At 43.9% G+C, this 23,813-nt stretch overlaps 1 protein-coding gene across 12 annotated transcripts in view; it reads left to right on the forward strand.

The window, feature by feature from the left end:
* The window catches only part of PTPRU (protein tyrosine phosphatase receptor type U), a 495,642-nt gene that overhangs the window by 426,869 nt on the left and 44,960 nt on the right, over window positions 1-23,813 (forward strand). For all 12 annotated transcript variants that reach the window (XM_060257887.1, XM_060257891.1, XM_060257888.1 and 9 more), the window contains 6 exons: window positions 3,550-3,586; window positions 6,110-6,207; window positions 6,296-6,412; window positions 10,907-11,061; window positions 21,326-21,461; window positions 23,094-23,243. In XM_060257887.1, the coding sequence (XP_060113870.1) occupies window positions 3,550-3,586; window positions 6,110-6,207; window positions 6,296-6,412; window positions 10,907-11,061; window positions 21,326-21,461; window positions 23,094-23,243 (693 nt within the window). The remainder of the gene's footprint in view (window positions 1-3,549; window positions 3,587-6,109; window positions 6,208-6,295; window positions 6,413-10,906; window positions 11,062-21,325; window positions 21,462-23,093; window positions 23,244-23,813) is intronic.

Raw genomic sequence — 23,813 nt, forward strand, 5'->3', positions numbered from 1 at the left:
TGTCTTAGCTCTGGAAAAATGGCCCCAGAGCAAACTAATTTATGCAGTAGTTCACAACTTTAATGTCAGTAGCCACGCAGTAGAATTTTTGCTCACAAGACTCCATAGCTTAGAGGGAGTATTGATCTTGACTGGAACTAAGTGAGGCTGAGGAGAAAAATGCCTGAAATAACGAAGGGCAGTGAGATAAGGGGGAGGCTTTATGCCCCTTTGCCTGTGCTTTCTTTTTTATGTAAGAATCAGATTCTTCCCTCACACAGTCACTGCTTTATATGGAAAAGGAGCAGGCAAACATAGGTGTTCATCCTGATTGTGACTGAATATTCCTCATTCCATTCCATACTTGTTCTGCAGCTTTGCTGCATTGAGCGTTATGGTCTCCCTCTTTCTGAGGATGTACTGTGAATGTTTCATAAATTTCGTTCATGCAAAAAGGTGTGAAGTGTGTATTTTTTAAAAGGTATTCTATAGGTTGGATCCACACTCAGTTTTCTGCTAACGGAAAGTATTTCCATCCATGGAACAGAACTTTCCTGCCTTCGCCCTCTACTACAGTCCCTTGATCTCTCCAAAATGTTGCTCCTGAGGAACAGGGGACCTTCAGGAATGGCATGTAGGGCCTTCAACAGGAAGGAAGAAAGGGGTGGAAATTACACCTCCCTTTCTGTATATCCTGGCAGATTTTACAATCTGAATTTTGCATACCTGGCAAAAGAATATCTAATACAGGAATGTCAAACAAGCAGTCCAGGGGCCGAATCAGGCCCCCGGAGGGCTCCTCTCGAGCCCCCGAGCAACTGGCTGTCATCTGCTTCCTTCTCCTTATATCTTGCTTCCTTCTGTATAACAGTTTGCTTTGCAAGGTTTGCTCAATTGCACAGGAGCTACAGGGCAAAGCCTCTGTTTTCTCCATTGGCTGAGGCTCCTCCCTTGGGGAAGAAAGGGGAGAAGAAGAGCTTGTTTTTCCAGGCTCTCTCAATGACACAGCAAAGTTACTGAGCCAAGTCTTCTATTGGTTGAGGCTCTTCTCCCGCCCACCCCCAGTCCCCTGGGGAAGGAAGGAAAAAGCCAGAGTTCCCTTTGTCAGTTCCCTGGATCCCATGGGAGAAATACAAAGAAAAGACTAACAAATGCTAACATTTTAAGTATGTTTTAAGGTATATTATTGTGTTTGTATATATATTATTGTGTTTGTCTGTATCCTTTATAAAGTTTCTATCTCTGCTACCTAATCTTAAATAGGTACACACATGGCCCGGCCCAACAATGGCTCAGCCCAACCCAACATGGCCCAGCCCAACAAGGTCTCATTTATGTCAGATCCGGTCCTCATAACAAATGGGTTCGACATCCCTGACAATCATCTCCCCCCACCCCCTACCAATGTATCTAGAATGTATCTACAGTGGAAAAGAGCAAAGAGAATCCTCATACATGTGGGGGAAAATATGGACAGAGTCCTTGTAGTATTTACATTGGTCCCTGTAATATTAATTTAAAACATTTATCAACTGCCTTTCTACCTTGTGAAATTCAAAGCAGCTTACAGTATAAATAAAACAATGATTTTAGTGCATGTGTGTGTGTGTGTGTGTGTGAGAGAGAGAGAGAGACCACAATTTTAAATTGATTTACTTATTTTATTTATACCCTGCCTTTCTCCCCAATGGGAACCCAGATTGACTTACATAGCTCTCCTCTCCTCCTTTTTATCATCTCAACAACCCTGTGAGGTAGGTGAGGCTTGAGAGTGTGTGACTGGTCCAAAGCCACCCAGCAAGCTTCCATGGCGCAAGTGGGGATTCGAACCTGGGTTTCCCAAATCCTAATCTTGATGCTTTAACCACTATACCATACCATGCTGGCTCTTCCAATAAGGAGAGTTGGTTTCACATTAGGAGGTTTTAAATACAACCATCATCCAATGAGCCATCCAGCCTAAGGAACTATTCTCCAACTTGTGGCTTTTCCATGGGATGAATAGCCACAAGTTGAAAGATGGTTCCTTAGGATGGAGGAAGGCTTCAGACTTGGCTCAGTGCAGGAGGAGAAGGGTGGGATCCACCCCATAATCACCAAGGATCCACAATCTGGCTTTTTGTGTAGAGGAAAGCAGGAGGGGATGTTCAGGTCCTTCTAGGGACAAGACAGAATTGGCCTCTGTGGTTGCAAGATCATATCATGCAGGCAGACAGTGTGGGTTTAGCTGTTTGGTTTCAAGCTTGCTTCTTTGTACAAGGCAGCTACCCAGCTAGAATAAATTGCTATCAATTCAGTGCATGGCATTAAATCAATTAAAATCAACGTATGTTTGCACCAGCCTACAGTAAAAAAAACAACAACACCATACTTGATCTGCCTGTGTTTTGCCCCAGGAGGCATCTGAGTGGAGCCATCTCCTCCAAGGCAAGCAAGAAAGACGACTAGTTCTTAAAAGATTGCACTTGCAGCCTACAATTAAATTTAAAAGAGAAAGGAACACCCTTTTCATTGGTCAAAAGATGTAACCAACTGACAGTGTTGTACCCTAATATGAGCCCAAGAAAGCAGTCTTGGCTTGATAACTCTTTCTATTGAGAGCTTCTGAACAGTTTACCTTGGTCACGGTCATGCACTTACTACTTGGAAGCATTCTTTTAAGTAGCAGCCAGAGGCAAATCAGTATCCAATTTTTCATCCTGTTCTTCCTCCAGTGAGCTCTGGGCACTGTCCATGGTTCTCTGCATTTTAATAATTACAACAACCCTGCTAGGTAGATTTGAATCTGAGTCTCTCCAGCCCTCATCCATGTATCTATTGCGCTATATTGCATTGATTGTTAAGCCCAGCAAATGACTTCCTGATGGATGAGCCCCTTTTTGAGCCAATACCCAGCATTTCCAGTTAGTTAAGGGCAGTGGGTCAATTCATCTGAAGCCTTGTTTTTTTAAAACTATAAATACAAATTTAACAACAGTCTTATGGTAAGAAAAACTGGGGGCTCTCATGAGTTTGGCATCAAACTGATAGTGCCGTTCTAAGCACAGTTACACCCATCTAAGCCCATTGGCTTCAGCATACTTAGAAGGATATAACCTTGCTTAGGATGGCACTATGGGATGTCAACAACAGGACAAGACTTTGTTCTGAGACTCTGATTCAGAGAGAAGGGTGGAGTATAAATCTATGGTGGTCTTCTTCTGGTTTTGAATGATAAGTTCTTTCTTAACAGTGATATGATTTTTTTTAAATGTGCACTTTCCTTGAGGGCCTCTCTTGAATTACATTTCAAAGTTGTAAGCAGACTGTTTTCTAAGTTTTCCCAGCAAAGACAGATATGGAGCAACTTCAGTTATAAGAGCAAAATAAGCATTTCTTTGGGTATGACCTTACTGTATAGAAAATCCTTTTGGAGGAGGGTAGGTATGATACAGGGGACTTCTGCTTTTGTTGGCTTCCAAGCAAAAGGCTTTGGGAGGAGTAAAGGTGGTGGTCTTTCGAGGATGGTCAAACTGAGTCTTACTCACATTTTCTTCTCTAGGAACATAACATGGTTTTATTCCTTTGCAGGGCTACCACAGATCCAACCACTTCATAGCAACCCAAGGTATGAATCTTTGTTCTGGGATCAAATGCTCATTAATTTACAACTAAGGATGTTTGGAGCTATTGGGGGGGGGGGGGGGGCGGTCCTGAACAGTAGTACCACAATTCTTTCCAGGAAGGCCCACCAACCTGTGTTTGTCTGGTTCTCATCACCATGTGAAATTTTTTTTAAAAAGAGTTTGTAGACTGGTAGTTATAGGACTACGTTCTACTGGCTTTTCTTCTGGTCAAAGGCGGTGGACCACCAAGAATAAACTGTTGGAGATGGCAGGACTCATATGTGTCAGGAGATCTGACTTTTCTTGCATGTGGTTTTTTTAAATACTTATAGGGTTAATTAAGACTTGAGTCTATTTTTATGAGCTTACCTAATAAAAAGAGTTCTTTTTTTCTTCCAGTTCTATAACTCACTGAAAGTTCCTGTCCAGTTTTCTGATGCTCAGACCCCTCAATTTATTGTACTTTCAACATAAGTTCTCTCTCAGCGAGTTTTTATCTGACAGAGGTTGTCCTTGAGGGTCGGTGGCCACTTAGCTAAAGAAAATAATTTTACAAGCTAATTGTTTCAGACTCCATAATAAGATATGAGACAATTGTCTTATTACACAAGGATAAAAGCTATGTGGAACCTGACCTGCAGTGAAGATGGGAACTGGGCAAGATGGAGTGAAAACATGGTGGGATATAACCCACCAGAATTATCTGTTCTTGAGAGCCAGTTTGGTGTAGTGGTTAAGTGTGCGGACTCTTATCTGGGAGAACCGGGTTTGATTCCCCACTCCTCCACTTGCAGCTGCTGAAATAGTCTTGGGTCAGCCATAGCTCTCACAGGAGTTGTCCTTGAAAGCGCAGCTTCCATGAGAGCTCTCTCAGCCCCATCTACCTCACAGGGTGTCTGTTGTGGGGGAAGAAGATAAAGGAGATTGTAAGCTTTTTCTGAGACTCTGATTCAGAGAGAAGGGTGGAGTATAAATCTATGGTCTTCTTCTGGTTTTGAATGATAAGTTCTTTCTTAACAGTGATATGATTTTTTTTAAAATGTGCACTTTCCTTGAGTGCCTATCTTGAATTACATTTCAAAGTTGTAAGCAGACTGTTTTCTAAGTTTTCCCAGCAAAGACAGATATGCCCTTTTGGGGGGATCTGTGCATAGTGTATTGAATACAGTTGCCAGCTCCGGGCTGTGAAATACCTAGAGATTCAGGGAGTAGAGCCTGAGGAGGGCAGGCTTTGGGGAAAGGAGGGACATCAAGGGGGTATAATCCCATAGTGTCCACCTTCCAGAGAGCCAGTTTGGTGTAGTGGTGAAGTGTGCAGACTCTTATCTGGGAGAACCGGGTTTGATTCCCCACTCCTCCACTTGCACCTGCTGGAATGGCCTTGGGTCAGCCATAGCTCTGGCAGAGGTTGTCCTTGAAAGGGCAGCTGCTGTGAGAGATCTCTCAGCACCACCCACCTCACAGGGTGTCTGTTGTGGGGGAGGAAGATAAAGGAGATTGTGAGCCGCTCTGAGACTCTTCGGAGTGGAGGGCGGGATATAAATCCAATATCTTCTTCTTCTTCCAAAGTGACCATTTTCTCCAGGTAAACTGTTGCTTGGAGATCAGTTGTAATCCCAGGAGATCCCCAGCCATCACATGGAGTTTGGGAGCCCCAATACTGAATGAGCTCTGAGGCTCCCTCCAGATATCAGGTCCCTGCACTCTGATATGCATGACTACCATGATCTCATGCACCACTGTAAGCCCCATTGAAATCAAGTCTGCATAGGATTACAATGCAAGTGGACTGGCTGCTAGTTTGGACTAATGGGCATCAGGACATTTAAAAAGGACAAAGTTGTGGGATTTTTATTATTATTTTAACAAACATATATGCTGCCTCTCTGAAGAACTCCTCGGAGCAGCTCAGATCTACAACAGTACAATAAAGCCACACATCCATTAAAATCAAACCGTTATAGACAAGGCAGAGCATAAAAACAAGCCATCACAAAAAAAGCAGCATAAAATATAAAAAGAAAATCCACAGACTACAGCAAGCCATAGAGACGGTTTTAAAAGATCAAAGCCTTTTGTTTAAATTGAATGTTAATGTTGCTAGATCAAATCAAGGCTGAATACTCCCAAGAAATTAAAATGACTAAACTGAGGTTGTTATACTTTGGTCACATCATGACAAAATGAGAATCACTGGAAATTACAATCATGATAAGAAAAGTTAAAGGCAGTAAGAAAAGAGAAAGACCCAGCACGAGATGGATTGACTCAATGGAGACAGACATCCACGGCCTTCAGTTTGCAAGACCTGAGCAAGGCTATCAACAACAGGACATTTTGGAGGTCTTCAATTCACAGGGTTGTTATAAGTTGGAAGTAACTGGCAGCATCTAACATACACAAAAGAGACTAGGGCAGGCATATAAAATTCTGCTGTGGTTGTTACTAACACTTTGCTTTGTCCTATTATTTCCTTCTGTTGCTTTCTCAGTGGTGACTTAGTTTTGTCCCTCTTTATGTTCCAGGCCCTAAACAGGAGATGATCTATGATTTCTGGCGGATGGTGTGGCAGGAACACTGTTCCAGTATAGTGATGATAACAAAACTGGTGGAGGTGGGAAGGGTAAGAAGTTCATTTTCTTCCTCCAGTGGCTCTGGATGAAGATGTTTTGCTGCCCAGTTGAAGACCTTGATCTCTTTTGTCGTTGCAGGTGAAGTGCTCCAAATATTGGCCGGATGACTCTGAGATGTATGGAGATATTAAAATTACCCAGGTGAATTCGGAGACACTGGCAGAATATGTCGTGAGAACATTCACTCTGGAGAGGGTAAGCTCTTCAGAAAGTCAGCCCAGTCCTACCTGCACATTGGTTGTTGTTCACTTACACTGGGAGATGTTACACTGGCCACAGTTTTTCCATGATAGGGAAATAGTTTGTGCATGAGGTCTGTCTCGTTGATGTCTCCTGGAACTGTTCATAATAATTAAGCATCATTGAGTCACAACCAACTTATGAAGATGCCTCATGGGGTTTTCAAGGCAAGCGAGAAGCAGAGGTGGATTGCCATTGCCTTCCTCTGCATAGCAACCCCAGACTTCCTTGATGGTCTCCCATCAAAGCACTAAACATAGCCAACCCAGCCTAGCTCCCAAGCTCTAATGAACTCAGCCTAGTCTGGGCTATGAGGGCAGCTAGCGATAATAACCAAGTTCCATCAAGTTGCAACCAACTGGTGGCAACCCCTCATGGAATCTTCAAGGCAAGAGATGAGACAAGGTGATTTGTCGTTGCCTTTCTCTGCATAGCAAGTTGGGACTTTCTTGGTGGTTTCTCATCCAATTACTCTGCTTTCATGCAGAGCTTGAGCTAATCTGAGCTATTCAGGCTGCTAGTTACAGCAGTATTTGAGCTAAAATAACTTCTTTCCCAGAAGCATGTGAAGTGCTTATGCAAAATGCTTTCCCTGATATTTTGGGGAATAGTAGCTGAGTTGAAAGAGCCCTGTGGCACAGAGTGGTAAAGCTGCAGTATTTCAGTTGGAGCCCTCTGCTCATGACCTGAGTTCGATCCCAGCGAAAGCTGGTTCAGGTAGCTGGCTCCAAGTTGACTCAGCCTTCCATCCTTCCAAGGTTGGTAAAATGAGTACCCAGCTTGCTGGGGAGAAAGTTCAGATGACTGGGGAAGGCAATTGCAAACCACCCCATTAAAAAGTCTGCTGTGAAAACGTTGTGAAAGCAGCATCACCCCAGAGTTGAAAACGACTGGTGCTTGCACAGGGGACTACCTTTGCCTTTACCTTTTAGCTGAGTTGATCTGTAGAGCAAATGCTGAAGGGCCAGGTGCTCCCACCTTTCAACAGAGAGCTGGAGGTCAAGGTTATATTTCATGTGCCTCCACCAATATTAAGAACAGAGCCTACTTAGTTGCAGACAGGGCTTTTTTTGAGCAGGATTTTTTTCTACAAAAAGCCCAGTTCCTGCTGGGCTGTTTGTAGAAAAAGCCCTTTTAAAAACAATGGTGATGTCAGGGGGTGTGGCCTAATATGCAAATGAGTTCCTGCTGGGCTTTTTCTACAAAAAAGCCCTGGTTGCAGACCTTTAAATCTGGAACTCCCGCTTCATAACAGTGATAAGCTGACCAAGCTTTAGGTGCTAGATCAAGAATTTCCTTTTTTACTCAGGATTTGGGTTGATCTTTTGTTTGTTTGTTTCTGCCTTTGACTGCTCTGTTCCCTTGCTCTAATGGCTGTTCTTCAGTATTGTTTGCATGTCAGTAAATCTGCTTTATACATTTTATATCTATACACGTTGTATGTATAGATGATATACCATATGCTTGTGCAATATGCTCATATGTGCAACCCTGGTTATGTCCAGATGTTGGTAAACCTCTGTTTGTCCACAGTGGATAATGTTTGCAATTTTTGCATGCTTCCTGCCTTCTCCTTCCATGTGCCAAATATGATTTGGGAATCTGTCATTTGCTGCAACATCCAAACACAATGTACTTGGGCATGTGTACACCCCACTTCAAAGCAGGATTTCAAACTGGTTTAAAATCTCAGTTTGAGGAGAAAATACCAGCTCTGGTTGGCTTAGGTGCCTGTATTTTTAACATCATGCAAACTGGAATTTGGTTGAAAGACTTAAAAAAAAGCCCTCTAACTGTGGTCCATTCACAAGGCCTAAAATCTCCTCTAACAGAAGGGATTTCCATCTGCAGAAGCTCAACTTCCCTGCCTTCCCACTCCCACCTCTGTAGGTGGAAATACCTTCCAAAACGCTGCTTTGAGGGAATGAGGGGAGGTACTCAGGAGTAGCTGGGAGTGGAGTCAGAGGTCTGACACAAGAGGGCTGAATTGGTGAAAAAAATTAGGTGAGATCTAACACAAACAGAAGAATAGGGTTTTCAAGCAGTGGCTGGCAACCAGACGGAGGATTGTGGGTGTCGCAGCACTGATGGTGGCATTGCATAACTTCTAGTAAAAAACCAGAAGTGACATAGGGTTGCTCTAGGAATCACCAGAAACTCTATGGTAGAGTTTCCAGAGATTTCTGTAGCTACCCTAAATCACTTCCAGAGGATCCCTTGGCAGCCCTAGAAGGAAGGAGAGAGAGAGAATAACAGCACTGAAAAAAGGCCATAAGCAGTCATCTTGACATTTTTTTCTCCTTTACAAGCTGGAAAGATTCTGTTTTGTCCCTTTCAACCTTTTGTATTGTTTAATCAAAACCACCCGTTAATTGGCCTTCAGCATTCATCCCAAGGCCCGCCTTTGCTAACCTGGTCCTTCTACCATCTGAGACTTCAAATACTTCACCAAAGACATTCTCTTAGTAAATACTGCAGAGCAGGCCTTTATTTATGTGGTCATTCTCGATCGTTTAATTTCAGGCTAAGCGCCATGTAATTGCCCAGGGAATGGACAATTATTTCCATCTTCGAGACGGGAGTTGAAAGCTTCATGGCAATTATTGAACAGTACTGTATCTTGGGACATCAGAACTGTAATTCACCCCCCTAATCTTGAGAAACATTAAATCACAGCCTTGTTACGAGTGAAGTACCCAGGAGCCTTGGGGATCTAGTTACCTCGTAATCATTTCAAGGCATTTTGCTACAGCTCTCTAGGCTTCGATGGAAGGGCCTTCTAATCAGGGATCTGGGAGTTCAACACCAAGAAGCAGCAAAACCTATTAATAAGGAAACTTAAAAACATTTCCAACCTGCATTATTTTGGCTCTGCAAAGATGTATAATCTTTGAAGGCCAAATGCATATATGCAACAAGCTGGCTTATATCAAGTCCAACCCTTGGTCTGTCAATGTCAGTATTTGTCTACTCTGAGTGGCAGCCACTCTCTGGGGACTCTGGCAGAGGTCTTTCACATCACCTACTGCCTGATCCTTTCAACTGGAGATGCCGGGGATTGAAACTGGGACCTTCTGCATGCCAATCAGATACGCTACCATTGAGCCACTGTTCCAACCCTCACTATGAAGCTGCCTTGTTCTGAGTGGCAGTGGCTCTGTAGGATCTTACATCTTTCACATTAGCTACGACCTGAGATCCTTTAAAGTGGATATCATGGCTTGAACCTGGGAACTTCTGTATGCCGATTAGCTTCGCTACCATTGAGCCACACTTGTTTCCTTAGGAATTCTCACATGATCACACAAAGCTGTCTTATACTGAATCAGACCCTTGGTCTATTACATTTCCTTATTTATTTACTTACTTCATTTATACCACATCTTCCTCCACAATGGGGACTCAAAGTGTGTTACATTATTCTCCATTTTATCCTCACAACAACGCTGTAGAATAGGCTAGATTGAGAGTGTGTTACTGGCCCAAGGTTCTTCAGCAAGCTTCCATGGCAGACTGGGGAATCGAACTTGAGCCTCCCAGATTCTAATCTGACACTCTAACCATTGCACCAGTCTGGCTCTCTAAGGTCAATATTGTATATTCTGACTAGCATTGGCTCTGCAGGGTCTCACATCCTCTGCTGCCTGATCCTTTTCACTGAAGATGCCAAGAATTAAGTTAGAATAATAAAGAACCACAGTTTCACAATGACAAATAAATAGTAGCAAACTATGGCACTATAATTGTGATTTATAATATAACAACAAAACCCTTAAAGGGAAACATCCATATCAAATTAGAAGAAACACATTCTGTCTGGCTGTATATAATAGACGTCTCAAATACAAAAGCCGTCTTCCTTAGTCACGATGTAGATTGAGCCGAGCAGAAGAATCAAATCAAGGAACCGGTTTCAGTTTCCAAACCTTCATCAGCCAAGACTTAACTTTGCAGTTCAATGCATTGTGACTTCAAGCCATACATAAGACAAAATACAAAATAACTTGCTATTTGGAGCACCAGTCCTTTCCTGTTTAGGACAAAAGTTCCACTATTTTCTGGCTGGTATTTGCTTCATGGTATTTGGAGAAGCAAATATCAGCCGGAAAATACTGGAACTTTTGTCCTAAACAGGAAAAGACAGTCAGGAGACTGCTGGAGCCTCTGACGTTCCATCATAATGCACTCTACGTCACAGCCTGCCTCTGCTTTTCGTCACAATTAAAATACAATACTAAACAATACAAACAGAACAGGCAATACTGTACAAATTATGCAATACAAACAATACAAGCAAACCAATGGACTTCACCGTACAAAAGCAATATAATACAAACAAATCATGCTTGTATTGAAACAATAAAAACTATAATCAGCATCTTGCCGACCTTCACCTCCCGAGTCGAGTGGGCTAACTCTATCCTTGTCTTTCCCCCTTGTCTTTTGCAGAGAGGCTATTCTGCAAGGCATGAGGTGAAGCAGTTCCACTTCACATCATGGCCAGAACATGGGGTGCCTTACCATGCCACTGGGCTCCTGGCCTTCATCCGCAGAGTGAAGGCTTCTACGCCTCCCGATGCAGGACCCATTGTTATCCACTGCAGGTAAGAACTAAGACTGGAGAAAAGTGATCTTTGTGGCAAACAGTATCCTCTGCAGCTGTGGGCAACAGGGTGAAAACCTGAAGCTTTCCTATAATAGCCCTACATAGTGTAGTAGCCTACTGCTATAGCCCTACTACATGAAACCCTCTTATAGTAGCCCTAAATATACTGTTAGTGTAATGTGACATCAAGTCACAGCCAACTTATGGTGACCTCATGGGGTTTTTCAGGCTAACAGAGGTGGTTTGCCATTGCCTGTCTCTGTGTAATAACCTTACACTTCCTTGGTGGTCATCCATCCAAGTACTAATCAGGGCTTCAGCCATCCATCTAAGTACTAACCATCCAAGTACTAACAGGGCTTATTAGCTTCTGAGATCTGACAACATAGAGCTAGCCTAGGTCATCCAGGTCAGGGCACATAGCATAGCAGCCTACCACCATAGCCCTATTACATGAACGTCTCTTATAGTAGAACCGGCACTGTAGTTCTGCTATAATTCCCAAGTTACATTGAACACATGGACAATGTACATTTGATTTTCCTTTATATGTGAGTTGAATAATTTTCATGTTTTGTTCAACATGTTAACAGCTCAAGTGTGATTTAAAGCCCATATTTATCCAGGTACTGGTCCCTGGTTTCAATTGTAAAGTGAACATGCATTTGTTCTTTCTTACAAACAGGTAGGTATGTAAAGCAGGATGCCCTTGCATTCATTGTAACATGTTAACAGGGCTTCTGTGTCAAATCATTGGTCTGTCAAGGTCAATATTGTCTACTCTGACAGGCAGTTGCTCCCCAGGGTCTCATGTTGAGATCTTTCCCATCACCTCCTCTTTGAACTGGAGTGCTGGGGACTGAACCTGGGATGTATGGACATATGAAGCTGTTTTATACTGAATCAGACCTTTGGTTCATCAAGGTCAGAACTGTCTGCTCCAACTGGCAGCAGCCTTCCAGGATCTCAGGCAGAAGCGGTCTTTCACATTGCCTGGTTTTCACTGTAGATGCTGGAGACTGAACCTGAAACCCTTCGCATGCAAAGCAAATGTTCTTCCATTGAGCTACAGTCCATTGCCTGGTGGGTCTCAGGGACTATCCCAGCTCTCACAGCTGAAAGGGGATGTGGAACACTTACTGGAAAACTCTGGGAGGTGGCAAAAGAAATGCTGGAGCAGTTACTGAGCACATGCTAGCAGAACTTGGTGCTAACCAGTGATATCATGTCACACACTCATTGTGGGTATGGTGAACCACTCAATAGCTGCATTCCTGTGTGGCATTCGGAAGTGAAAGTAGGCAGTGGCAGCAGGGAGATGGCAAAGTGACAGGGAACAAAGGTGGTAATGTGACAAGGTGGCAAGGCCTAGCCCTGCCGACAATATTTCCTCAGAGACCATGGAGGCTGCCTCTTTCCTGTCACTCCCTCCTTCCCTCAGCATTGCCCCAGGACAGACAAAGATTGGGCCACTGGGGAAGCTGCTAGGCAGTGGCTACCAGCTTGGTTTTTTCAGTAAATGGTTGGTTCTTTCAGCTGAATGTAATGCCATAGAGTCCACCCTCCAAAGCAGTTATTTTCTTCAGGATGGGGAGAGAATCTGTTGTCTGGAGTTCAGTTGTGATACCAGGAGATCGTCAGGCTCCACCTGGAGGTTGGCTACCCTAGGACTGGCTGCTTGCTACTGTTCAGCAGCATCCCTCCTATGACAGGCAGTGTGGCATAGGAATTAGCACTTCAGAGCAGGGTCTGCCAGACCCGGGTTCTTGCTATGAAAGCTGACTGGTTAATTTTGAACCAGTCACAGACTTTCAGCCTAACCTACCTCACAGGGTTATTGTGCAGACCAAAAGGGGGAGAGGAGAATGATGTAAGTTGCTTTGGCCCTCACTAAATAATACCCAAATCCGGAATAGAACCAGAATAGGAAAGAGTCGGACTCAACTGTATGACTGAACAATAACAAAAAAGGAATTGTGTACAGTACTCCACAGTACTCATGTGACATTATGAGACACCTGAGATCAGGGATGACAATCCTGACTTTGAAATGAAAGTTGATCAGGACCCATCACCAGAGTAAATGATCATATATATCAGAAGATAGATTATCAGTGACCTAACTTGGGAGAGCAATTTACAAATAGTTCTTTTAAATGGTGACTCAACTCTCCCCAACGCCCCCCCCCCAACCAAACAGGATCTTGGCTTAATCTTTAAGCTACCAACCTCCACCCCCCTCACACACACAGACGTGCACACAAAATCTTTATTCAAGGTGACTTCTTGTCATTATTTAATTCCAAGACAGCACCATGCTATGCAATGATTAAGCTTAATCATGGGTTTCAGTCTTATTTATCAGATCTGGATAAACTCCCTTAAAAACAACAAAAAGGGGGGGGGGGAGCTTTCTTCCTGCTTAGCTTACAGCAAATGCCATTCCAAGACTTATCAGAACTTTACTTTTAACCTTCAGGTCAAGCCAAACCATGATATGATCTTGAGTACAGGTTTTTTTTTATTGGTAAAGAGTGGCTACAGGAGGTTTGTTTTTTTTTCCTTACCACTTAGTCTTGCTTGTCAAAATAGGGCTCCCCACGCTGCTATTAGTGCTGTAAAGTGGGGAGATATACCCTTTTTACCCTATTCAAACTCTAATAAAAGGATGGTACAATGGTTTTGACACAGGCTTAAAAATATATATCTTTTAACCCAACTGGAACACTTATACAAACATGGGTAGTATCATGGTTTCAAGTAGTCAGATCAGGCTAAAATTGAAGGACCAAATCTCTTCTTTCCATGCCACTTGGACCCAAACCAGATCACAGCTGTACGCACATGCAGTTTCCCTTTTACAGACAGATGTCCGTCTATTCTGGCTTTGGGAAGAAGGAAGCATGTGAAATACACCACTTATCTCAATCTCGGAAAAGTATGCAGTCCTTGAAAGTTGGGCCCAGGGGCTCAAATCCACAAAAAACTGGAATATTTGCAAGCAAACCTTGATATAGATGTTATGCTGAAAATGGCCCATTTTGCCCAGCAGCCAGGAAATGCCTTCAAAGTCAGCTTGAGATCCCGCCCACTGCCATGTTTAACAAGAGCCTATCTTGGGATCATTTGATTCAGAACACAAGTAGCTCAAGCTCAGAAGTATTCATGGAATATTTATCATTGAAATATAAAAACTATAAATTGGCTTCATTTTAAAAAGGACAGTTGAGGCAGGTAAAGGAGCTAGTGGTTTATGGCTCAGGCGCAGAGGCTGTATGTCTGTACCGCAACCTTCAAACGTTGTTAGGGAGACTGATGGGCAACAGGACAGAGGGAGAGGCAACAGATGTTCAAAACCAAGGAGAGAACGGGCAAATTGTATGCATTTCAGATTTACTTATTTAAGGCATTTGAATACCACCTTTCCACCCAATTAGGGACATCAAGGCAGCCAACAATTTAAAGAGATTAAAAATAAACTTCAAAAGGATTTTTGTTGTTGTTTTTGCTTTTATTCCATCAAACTGTAGCTGGCTTGTGGTGACCCTAGATCAGGGGTGGCCAATGGTAGCTCTCCAGATGTTTCTTGCCTACAACTCCTATCAGTTCCAGCCAGCATGGCCAATGGCTGGGACTGATGGGAGTTGTAGGCAAAAAACATCTGGAGAGCTACCGTTGGCCACCCCTCCCCTATAGGGTTTTGAAGGCAAACGATTGTTTGCCATTACCTACTTCTGCATAGTGGCCCTGGAGTTCCTTGGTGATTTCCCATTTAGGTACTGACGAGCACCAATCCTGCTTAGATGCCAAGATCTGACAAGATAGGGCTAGCTGGTGCTATTAAATTAAACAAATGAGAAGGAGGATCAGTAAGGGCTTGCCAGGCAAAACAGAAGACAATAATAGAAGACAATAATGGGGCTGGACTATAAAAGTTATGTCATGGAGTGAAATGGACAAGCTAACAAGAAAACTAAGAGACTGCGATTTAGAACTTTTTAATCGGGAGTGGAAGAAATTCAGAAGATATGTAGAAAAAGAGTGGAAAATAAAAGGACATTGGACAATTTTTGAAGATTAAGACCTTTAAGACAAGAATATAACTTTTGAAGGGGGGATCTTTTTCTTAATCAATTTTTGTTTTTTCTTGATAGTTAAAGGTACCTTTAATATCTGTTTTTTTTTTTTAAATAACACTGGCGGGGGTCAATTATTGGGGGGAGGGGTGGGAGGAAAGTAAGATGTGGGGTAGAATGATGTTTTTTTTTTAATCTTAAGCTTTTTATAAGTTGTAGATATAGTTCTACTACCATATGTTACTAATAAAAATTGTTTATACTCAATAATAGAAGACAATAATTGAGGGGAACAAATAAATCTCCCTAGGGAGGGGATTCCATATTTTTGGTGCCATGATTGGAAAGACCTTTTGTTGAGTTGCCACCTCTCTAGCCTCAAATGACCAGGGTACCCAAAGCAGGGCTGCTAAAATGATTGCAATGGTTTGGTAGGTTTGTTTAGGAACAGACAGTCCTGAAGAGATGCAGGTTGCTCCAGGGGTGCCAGCTCCCTTTCGGACTGGACTCTTTTTCAAGCCACTGTCAATGAATAGGTCAGTCAGTCCAAGATTTATTGCAGCATTGAGCCATTTACAGAAATATAAACAATAAACAGGTCAAAAATCCAAATCCAAGAAAGGCTAAAAAGCCAGATACCTTCATACTCAAAACTTTGTATTGCACAAGTAGGCTCACTTAACAAAACACTAAAAGGTAAAGGTAATCCCCTGTGCAAGCACCAGTCATTTCCAATTCGGGGGTGACGTTGCTTTAACAATGTTTTCTTAGCAGACTTTTTACGAGGTGGTTTGCCATTGCCTTCCCCAGTCATTTACACTTTCTCCCCAGCAAGCTGGGTACTCATTTTACCAACCTTGGAAGGATTGAAGGCTAAGTCAACCATGAGCCAGCTACCTGAACCCAGCTTCTGCCAGAATTGAACTCAGGTCGTGAGCAGAGCTTGGACTGCAGTTCTGCAGCTTTACCACTCTGTGCCACGGGGCTCCTATAAAAACACTACCATGTCTCTTTTCTGCATCTACATGCATACAACACCGACAAATCTGACCCCACCCTGCTGCAGGGAGTAGGAAAACAAGTGGCTGTTCTGTGTTCACATTACGTGGCTGTGGGATTTGGGTTGGGGGTTGGAGCAGGATCGAGCATTCTGAACTCCTCTTATTTTTCAGCACAGTGAGGTTTTAGCCAAAGGTGGGCATGGAAATATAACATCAGCAGCCTGAGCAGGGGATTGTGAGATTTCTAATGGCAGCAGAGGACAGGGTTGTAGGGCAATATATAACAATTTGGACTTTTTTGCAATTGTACCTTAAAAAACCCAGACTTCCAAAATTGATGCCCTCCAAAACCACCTTAACTGTCACTAAATATTCCGCTTTGGCGACTGCCTGTAAGAGGACTAGACTTTGATCTGTTCAGGGCCTTTGAGTTAGAAGAACAGTAAGATAAGAAGAAAGAGAATAATGCTAGGAAAGTTGAAGGCAGCAGGAAAAGAAGAAGGCCCAACATGAGTTGGATTTCTTTATTGGGTCACTCCATCTCACATTGGGTCCTCCTTTTTTCCTGCTCCCTTCAACTTTTCCTAGCGTTATTACTGTTCTTCTAACTCAAAGGTCTCGGGCAGATCAAAGTCCAACCCTCTTACAGGCAATCACTGCAGCTGAATATTTAGCAATGGTTAAGATCAGGACTTTTTTAGTAACTGGAACTCCTTTGCATATTAGACCACACACCCCTGGTGTAGCTAATCCTCCAAGAGCTTACAGTAGGCCCTGTAATAAGAGCCCTATAAACTCTTGAAGGATTGGCTACATCAGGGGTGTGTGGCCTAATATGCAAAGGAGTTTCTGCTACAAAAAAAATCCCCAGCTAAGGTGGTTTTCCAATCCTCACTTACAATGAAAAAGTGGACAATTTTTTGAGCTTACTTTTTCCAGTGAGTGTTGCCAGAGTTCATGCAATCTGTTAAATGCATGTTTCATTTTATTTTACTTAGAGAATTCATCTGCTGCCTCTCCAGAGAGCTGCTGGAGACAGCTCACAAGTAAAAAAACAGCAGCAACATCAGAACAATAACGTAATTTCTCAACTTAAAAAACAAACAAACAAAACAAACCACTGCTCTTTAGGCAGCTGTCTCCCACAGTGGGTCGTGTTAATGGAGAGAAACAGGTCCCTGACCTGAGGCTCGCAAACAAGAGGGACAATATACATAAAGGAAATCAAGCAGAGTAAAAAAGGAACAATCAATTTGGAAGTATCAGAACAAAGCTAGAATACCTGCCCAGCTGGGGCCAGGCCAATCTTCCCATTTTGGTGTTTGTGCTTGGGTGGATCTGGTGCAACTACCTTGCAGTCCTTAGTCCTCTAGGGGTGACAGTGGCCAAAATGCCCTTCCCTTCTGCATCTTAGCAACATCTCTCTCCAGCAGGGTGGGATGATGCAAGCTCTCAGCATCTTCTCATCCTCCAGACAATAGCTGGAGCTGGGTGAATCTTCTCCTTGCCAGAGTGTTCTTTCTGAGCAGGTAGGGGATGAAGACTCTCAGGCACCCAGAGTCCTCTTGCCTGATTGTCCAGAATCTCCACCCCTCCCCTATTTTAATCTCAGGACCACTCATTATTATTTATTTGGGGAATGTGTGTGTCGCCTCTCCAGACCTGCTTGGCCTCAAGACCTATTTTGAGGTCACCTGTAACCCCTTAATAGTACAACAAGAGATTCTCTGGATTTCTTTTGCAAGCAATACCATGCTGTTCTGCTGGCTTCATGCTCCCAATTGACTACCTCTGCCTCATTTGCCATCGTGCACATTATAGTGGCTCATCCTGATACGTCCCACTGGCTGTTTGCCAAGATGGCGGGACACCATGAATCATAACATTGCTCTCATGCCCTTGCACCTGGGCTTCTTCACTATTATTATTTTTCGATCTTATAAAGAACCCCTCCCCTCTCCTCTTACTTTACAATGCCTGGCTGTGAGTGACACCAGAACGGCTGGTTCTCTGTTCTTTGCTGAATCTCTGTTCTTTGCACAGCCAGCCATGCTTTTTTCAGCCTGCATTATGATTCTTCCCAGGCTGGATAAGTAAGGAAGAACTGATGAATGAAAGCTGGTGGATTTCCCTCTCTCTCCCCTCCCCCTTGTCAATGGCTTCATCAGTATTCATTCATCAGAGACAACAAGTGTGATTAGTTTCCCCAGCCTGTAATCATTGATAATCACAGTGAGTGATTCATCAGTCCCAGAAATTAGTATGTTTGAGTGTTTAAAGCTTCAATGAAAAGGCGGGGAGATGTGGTTCTGCTCTTGCTGCGTTAGGGATTTTGCACTGGCTTTGACGGAGGGATCCTCCGATGCGGAGGAAAATCTGGGATCAGCACCGTGTTGAAGCAAGCTTGTTATGTGAGAAAGGGGAGGTGAATTAACTAAATCTGGAGGTGATGTTAGAAACAGATGTGTTACTGTCTGTGAGAGTGAAGGCTGGTTGTGCTGTGTTTTTGTTTTCTTTGTCACTTGTCACATTCTCTTTTACCATTGTCACAACTCACAGGCAGTTTTGGCATTGGGGTGGATCTCTTTGGGGGGAAGATGGGGCTTGTGTGCTCAGTATCCCAGGTGTGGCTCCATAAAGGTGCCTTGGGGGCATATGCTAAAGAAGTATGTCCAGCTCAGGGGCTGCTGGTTTCACCACCCCCACCCCGGGTGGCCTGTTGCCTGTGTCCAGGTGCTCCCATATTGCTGCCATCCTAGGTTTTCTCCATCAGGTGTGTTGTGGAGTCTTGTGACCAAAAATTCTACTTTGTGAGCTCCTGGCATTAAAGTTGTGAGCTACTGCATAAATCGGTTTGCTCTGGGGCCATTCTTCCTGAGCTAAGACAAAAATGTGTGAGCTGGAGGCTAAAAAACTGTGAACTAGCTCACACTAACTCACCTTAAAGGAAACACTGCTGATGGGTGGGGTTTCACATCAAGCGGCAGCTGGGTCATGATGCCTTGGATCCATTTCCCTATGCCAAGTGTGGCAGAACGGGCCCGCTTTGACTTGCCGGTCCTGCTCTGCCCACCCGCTCTTAGGCATTGCCAACTCCTGGAGGGGTTTACGACTTCCTTTCACGAGGGTACTGTCTGCCATCCCCTGCTTATTTTAGGGATTTCCCACTAGGAGGGTCAGGACTCCCAGTCCCCCTTCCTAGTTCTGAGGCCTGGCCTCAGTGTCTCCTGCAACTCAGTGGCTGGTTATTCCAGGACCAAATACTACTTTGGGCTACCCTAGGAAATAGTCATGTGCACACGGACTGCTTCCCTTCTTTCTGGGGGTCCCTCCTGCAGTACCATGCCCAAGATGGTGGAGGATCTATGTGGTACAGAGACTTATGATCAACATCCAAAGTCAAAAAGGATTTGTTAGAAATAAAATGTTTACAAGCATACTTAAGCACAGCACTAGATCAGCAAATGGCTTTCAAAAGAAAATTGGTCATAAACACAATCCTCTTTCATCTCTTTCTCGCATAACAAGCTTGCTTCAACACGGTGCTGATTCCCTTTTCTAGACATACCTTAACTGATGTTAAAATAGGGCAGGCACTAGCGATCTTAAAAAAGTTACCAGGTTCCTATCTATATCCCAATACCTGGGAGACCACATGGTCAGCAAAAGATGGCCACCATGGCTAACTATCACTTGGAAGTCTGTTCCCTTTGAAGAATCAGCACCACGTGAGCCTTCCTCCCTGGAGCAAGGGCTTTTATCAAAACTGTGTCTCCACCCCCTTTACATCATTCCTTCCATTCACTTAACCTGGTCTGCTCAGGTCACAGGTGCATCCTGGGAACTCTCCTGGAAGGCATTCTGGGAAATCTCCAGGAGACCTCATTCCTTAGGTGTTTCTACTATCAGGGCCATTAGCATACGTATAGATGTAATCTAGCAGGCAATTGTACTGGCTCCCTGCCACTCCCAGAGAGGAGGAGGGGAAACCACTTTTAAAACTCAGAGTGGGGAGGGAGGTTTCTCCACACCAAGCCAAACCTTTCCAGCTGTAATCAGTAAAAGTTGTGGCCTGTTTTTACCCATACATGGTGTAGTCTTGTTGTTTGCCCAGCACTCTGTCACCCATCCCTTCAATGCTCGGCTCACAGCGGGTCTTGGCAAAGAATATATGTGTGAAAGATACCCAGTCTATGCGTTGGAAACTGTAGGCCAAGAGAATTTTATTTATTTCACTTATTTATGTATATATTTACAGTCTGCCTCTTTCACTTGGATCCAAGGCAGATTACACAGAGTGAGTCAATATGATCGACAGATGGAACATTTAATAAACAGTACAGTAGGATTAGGGTTGTAGAACCAAATAGAAGTTTAAAAAATAGAACTGAAGCAAAGCAAAAGTGTTAACATGACACATAACATGATGCCAAATTCCCTTGTAGGATCCTAGTTTCAGCCAGCTATACACAGTAGTATACACCACAGTCCCTAATGCTTTTTCCAAGTAAATTTGTGAATCATTTGGTACAGTTGCAATTCTGTTGCCTGCAGAAAAAAGCTTTCTTGAATAATTCAGTTTTGCATCATTTCCAGAAAGCAAGGAGAGTGGGTGCCTTCCTGATCTCTTCAGGCAAGGCTGTTCCATAAGGTGGGGGCCATGACGGAAGAAGAAGATGAAGACTGTAGATTTATACCTGCCCTTCTCTCTGAATCAGAGACTCAGAGCGGCTTACAGTCTCTTATATGTTCTCCCCCCACAACAGACACCCTGTGAGGTGGGTGGGGCTGAGAGGGCTCTCATGGCAGCTGCCCTTTCGAGGACAGCCTTTGCAAGAGCTATGACTGACCCAAGGCCATTCCAGCAGCTGTAAGTGGAGGAGTGGAGAATCAAACCCAGTTCTCCCAGATAAGAGTCCACACACTTAACCACTACAGCAAACTGGCTCTCCCAGCCTGGGAGAAGGCTGATCAGAAAATCACCCCCTGGCCTGACCTTTAATAGCAACTTGAATTGCAGAAACTGGGACTTGAGGTTTCCATCTCCCAGAAAGATACCAGTGTTTGCAGTGTCTGTTAAAGGCAGAGGAGCAGAGGTCTGGAGGTGTCACTGGGATGTACAGTAGGCCTGGAGGACTGTTGAGTAACTTGCCATATTATTCCCACAACTCCCAACTCCCTGTAGCGCTGGCACTGGAAGGACTGGCTGTTACATTGTCCTCGATGTGATGCTGGACATGGCGGAGTGCGAAGGAGTCGTGGACATTTACAATTGTGTGAAGACGCTGTGCTCGCGGAGAATCAACATGATCCAGACAGAGGTAGGGCAGGGGTGGGATGGTGCTGATAACAGATGTGTTTTGGGTTCTGAGCAGGAGAGGGAGCAAGATGCTGTTGGCTAGGTGCCTGACAGAAAAAACCAGGAAATTGCCTTATACCAAGTCAGACCAGTTAGTCTGTCAAAGTCACACATGAACACACATGGAGTTGCCTTGTACTGAATCAGGTCATTGGTCCATCGAAGTCTGTATAGTCTGCTCAGACTGGCAGTGGCTCCCCAGGTTGTCTTTCGCATCCCCTTCTACCTAAACCTTTTAACTGGAGATGTCAGGGACTAAACCTGGGGCCTTCTAGATGCCAAGCAGATGCTCTTCAGTCTTGGCTATATTGACTGGCTTTCTAGGGACTCAAGCAGAGGTCTTCCACATCACCTACTACTTGATTAAAAAACAAAACAAAACTGGAGAAGCCAGTTAATTGAACCAGGAACCTTCTGCATGTAACGGTTGGCTGCTGTGTGGAACCGAATGTGAGACTAGATGAACCAGTAGTCTGACCAGCAGGGCTCTTTGTATGTTCTTACTTTAGGATTGATTAACAGTTATTTTCCACCAGCTGATTTTGTGTGGCATTCATGATGACTTCATGATTGTATATAGTTGGCTTTTGTAGGTCTGTTTGGGGGTATAATGATTGCCAACCTGTGTGGCAAAGTACAGTTAGTGGCTGACTGCCCATATAGGATAGTGGTCAGAGTGTTCATCTTGACTTCTGGCTGGAGCTACTGTATACAGGTGCAGAATAGGGATGGGTTCATTGGTTTACTCAATTTGAGAGACGTGAGTCTCTCAGATCCTAGTTCCTCATCCTAACCATTTCACCATGCTGGCTGTCTCAAAGAAACATCCAGTGAATTACTAAAATGGAGAACATCAGTGTCACCTCTTGTTAGTGCCCTTCCCCTACCCCATTAAGGCCCCTAATAAATCAGACTCTTCTTCACCACATCGGTCTCTTGGGAATCCTGCCTGATCCACAGTACTTATTTATTTACAGTTCTTTCCCACTATTCTTCCATGGAACTCCAGAAAGCATTAGGGTTCCCAGGGAGTCTCCCCTGTATTAGTCAAAACCTGCACAGTTTCAGCATGGTTAGAGCATCACGTGCCTTCAGTGTACCTTGAACGCCTGAATTTCCCTCCATCCCTAGCAATCCAGCTATACTGGGCTGTAGGCTGGATCCAGGCTAACTTTTCTGGTAATGGAAGAGGAGGTGTAATTCTTACATGTTCTCTCTTTCTGATGCAAAGCCTTGATTTGCCCGTCATGCAATTCTGAGGGTCTCCTGTCCCCAAGGAGCAGAATTTGAGGGAGATCAGTGGACTGCAGCAGGAGGCAGGAAAGGTCTGTTCCACTGATGAAAGTGCCTTCAGTTAGCAGAAAAATTAATCTGGATCTAACCCCAGCTATCCCTCAAGGTGAGAAGATTGTTCTCTTCTGGGCCTGTGATTCTCTCCTGGTTCCCTGGCAATTGTGTGCACAGGAGTAACTTGATTGTGGGATATTTAAATCTGGTTAATAGATACAGAAAAAGAAGCCTCCCATCCCAGTTTTCTCTAGCTTCATGCTCCCTAGATATTTCTAAGCTAACCTTGCAGCTTTCTTCATGCCAGGAGCAGTACGTCTTCATCCATGATGCCATTTTGGAAGCCTGCCTCTGTGGGGAGACCAGTATCCCCGTCAGTGAGTTCAAGCCTACATACAAAGAGATGGTGAGGATAGATCCACAGAGCAACTCGTCACAGTTGCGGGAGGAGTTCCAGGTGAGCACATGGAAGCAAAGGAGGAGATGAAACTAAGGACACCTCCAAATGTAGAAGTAGGGGAGGCACAATGGAAGTGTGAAATCCAAGCAGAAAGGATGACAAGTTCAAAATCATTCATAGAGGAGGTGAGAGGGTTCTATGCTTTTGCCCAGGAGAGCTTCTGACTTGCCACTAAAGATGATTGGCTATTCAGATTATTAAAATATTGTTTCCATGGCAGCTGCCACTGCAGTGCTTGTTTTATTCTCATTCACTCCTCTTCCCCAGTCTTAATTACTGTTCTTCTCCCCTTCACTTGGGCTTATTATGTGTGTGTGTGGCTCCACCTCCCCAGCAGCCATTTTGTGGTTGTGTCCATGGCCCTGTGTCAGAATTCCAGAGAAGCCCAAAGACTCAAAAATGTGGGGACTGTTGGTCTGTCAAGTCCATTTTTATCTCTTCTTCTGAAGAGTTCAGAGCTGCATACATGGTTCTCCTCATCTCCTGTCTTCATTTTATCCTTAAAACCACACTGCCTCAGGTTAGACTAAGAGTGTGTGACTGGCCAAAGATCTCCTACCAATCTTC

Source organism: Heteronotia binoei, chromosome 17, assembly GCF_032191835.1.
Source record: "Heteronotia binoei isolate CCM8104 ecotype False Entrance Well chromosome 17, APGP_CSIRO_Hbin_v1, whole genome shotgun sequence".
Taxonomy (NCBI): domain Eukaryota; kingdom Metazoa; phylum Chordata; class Lepidosauria; order Squamata; family Gekkonidae; genus Heteronotia; species Heteronotia binoei.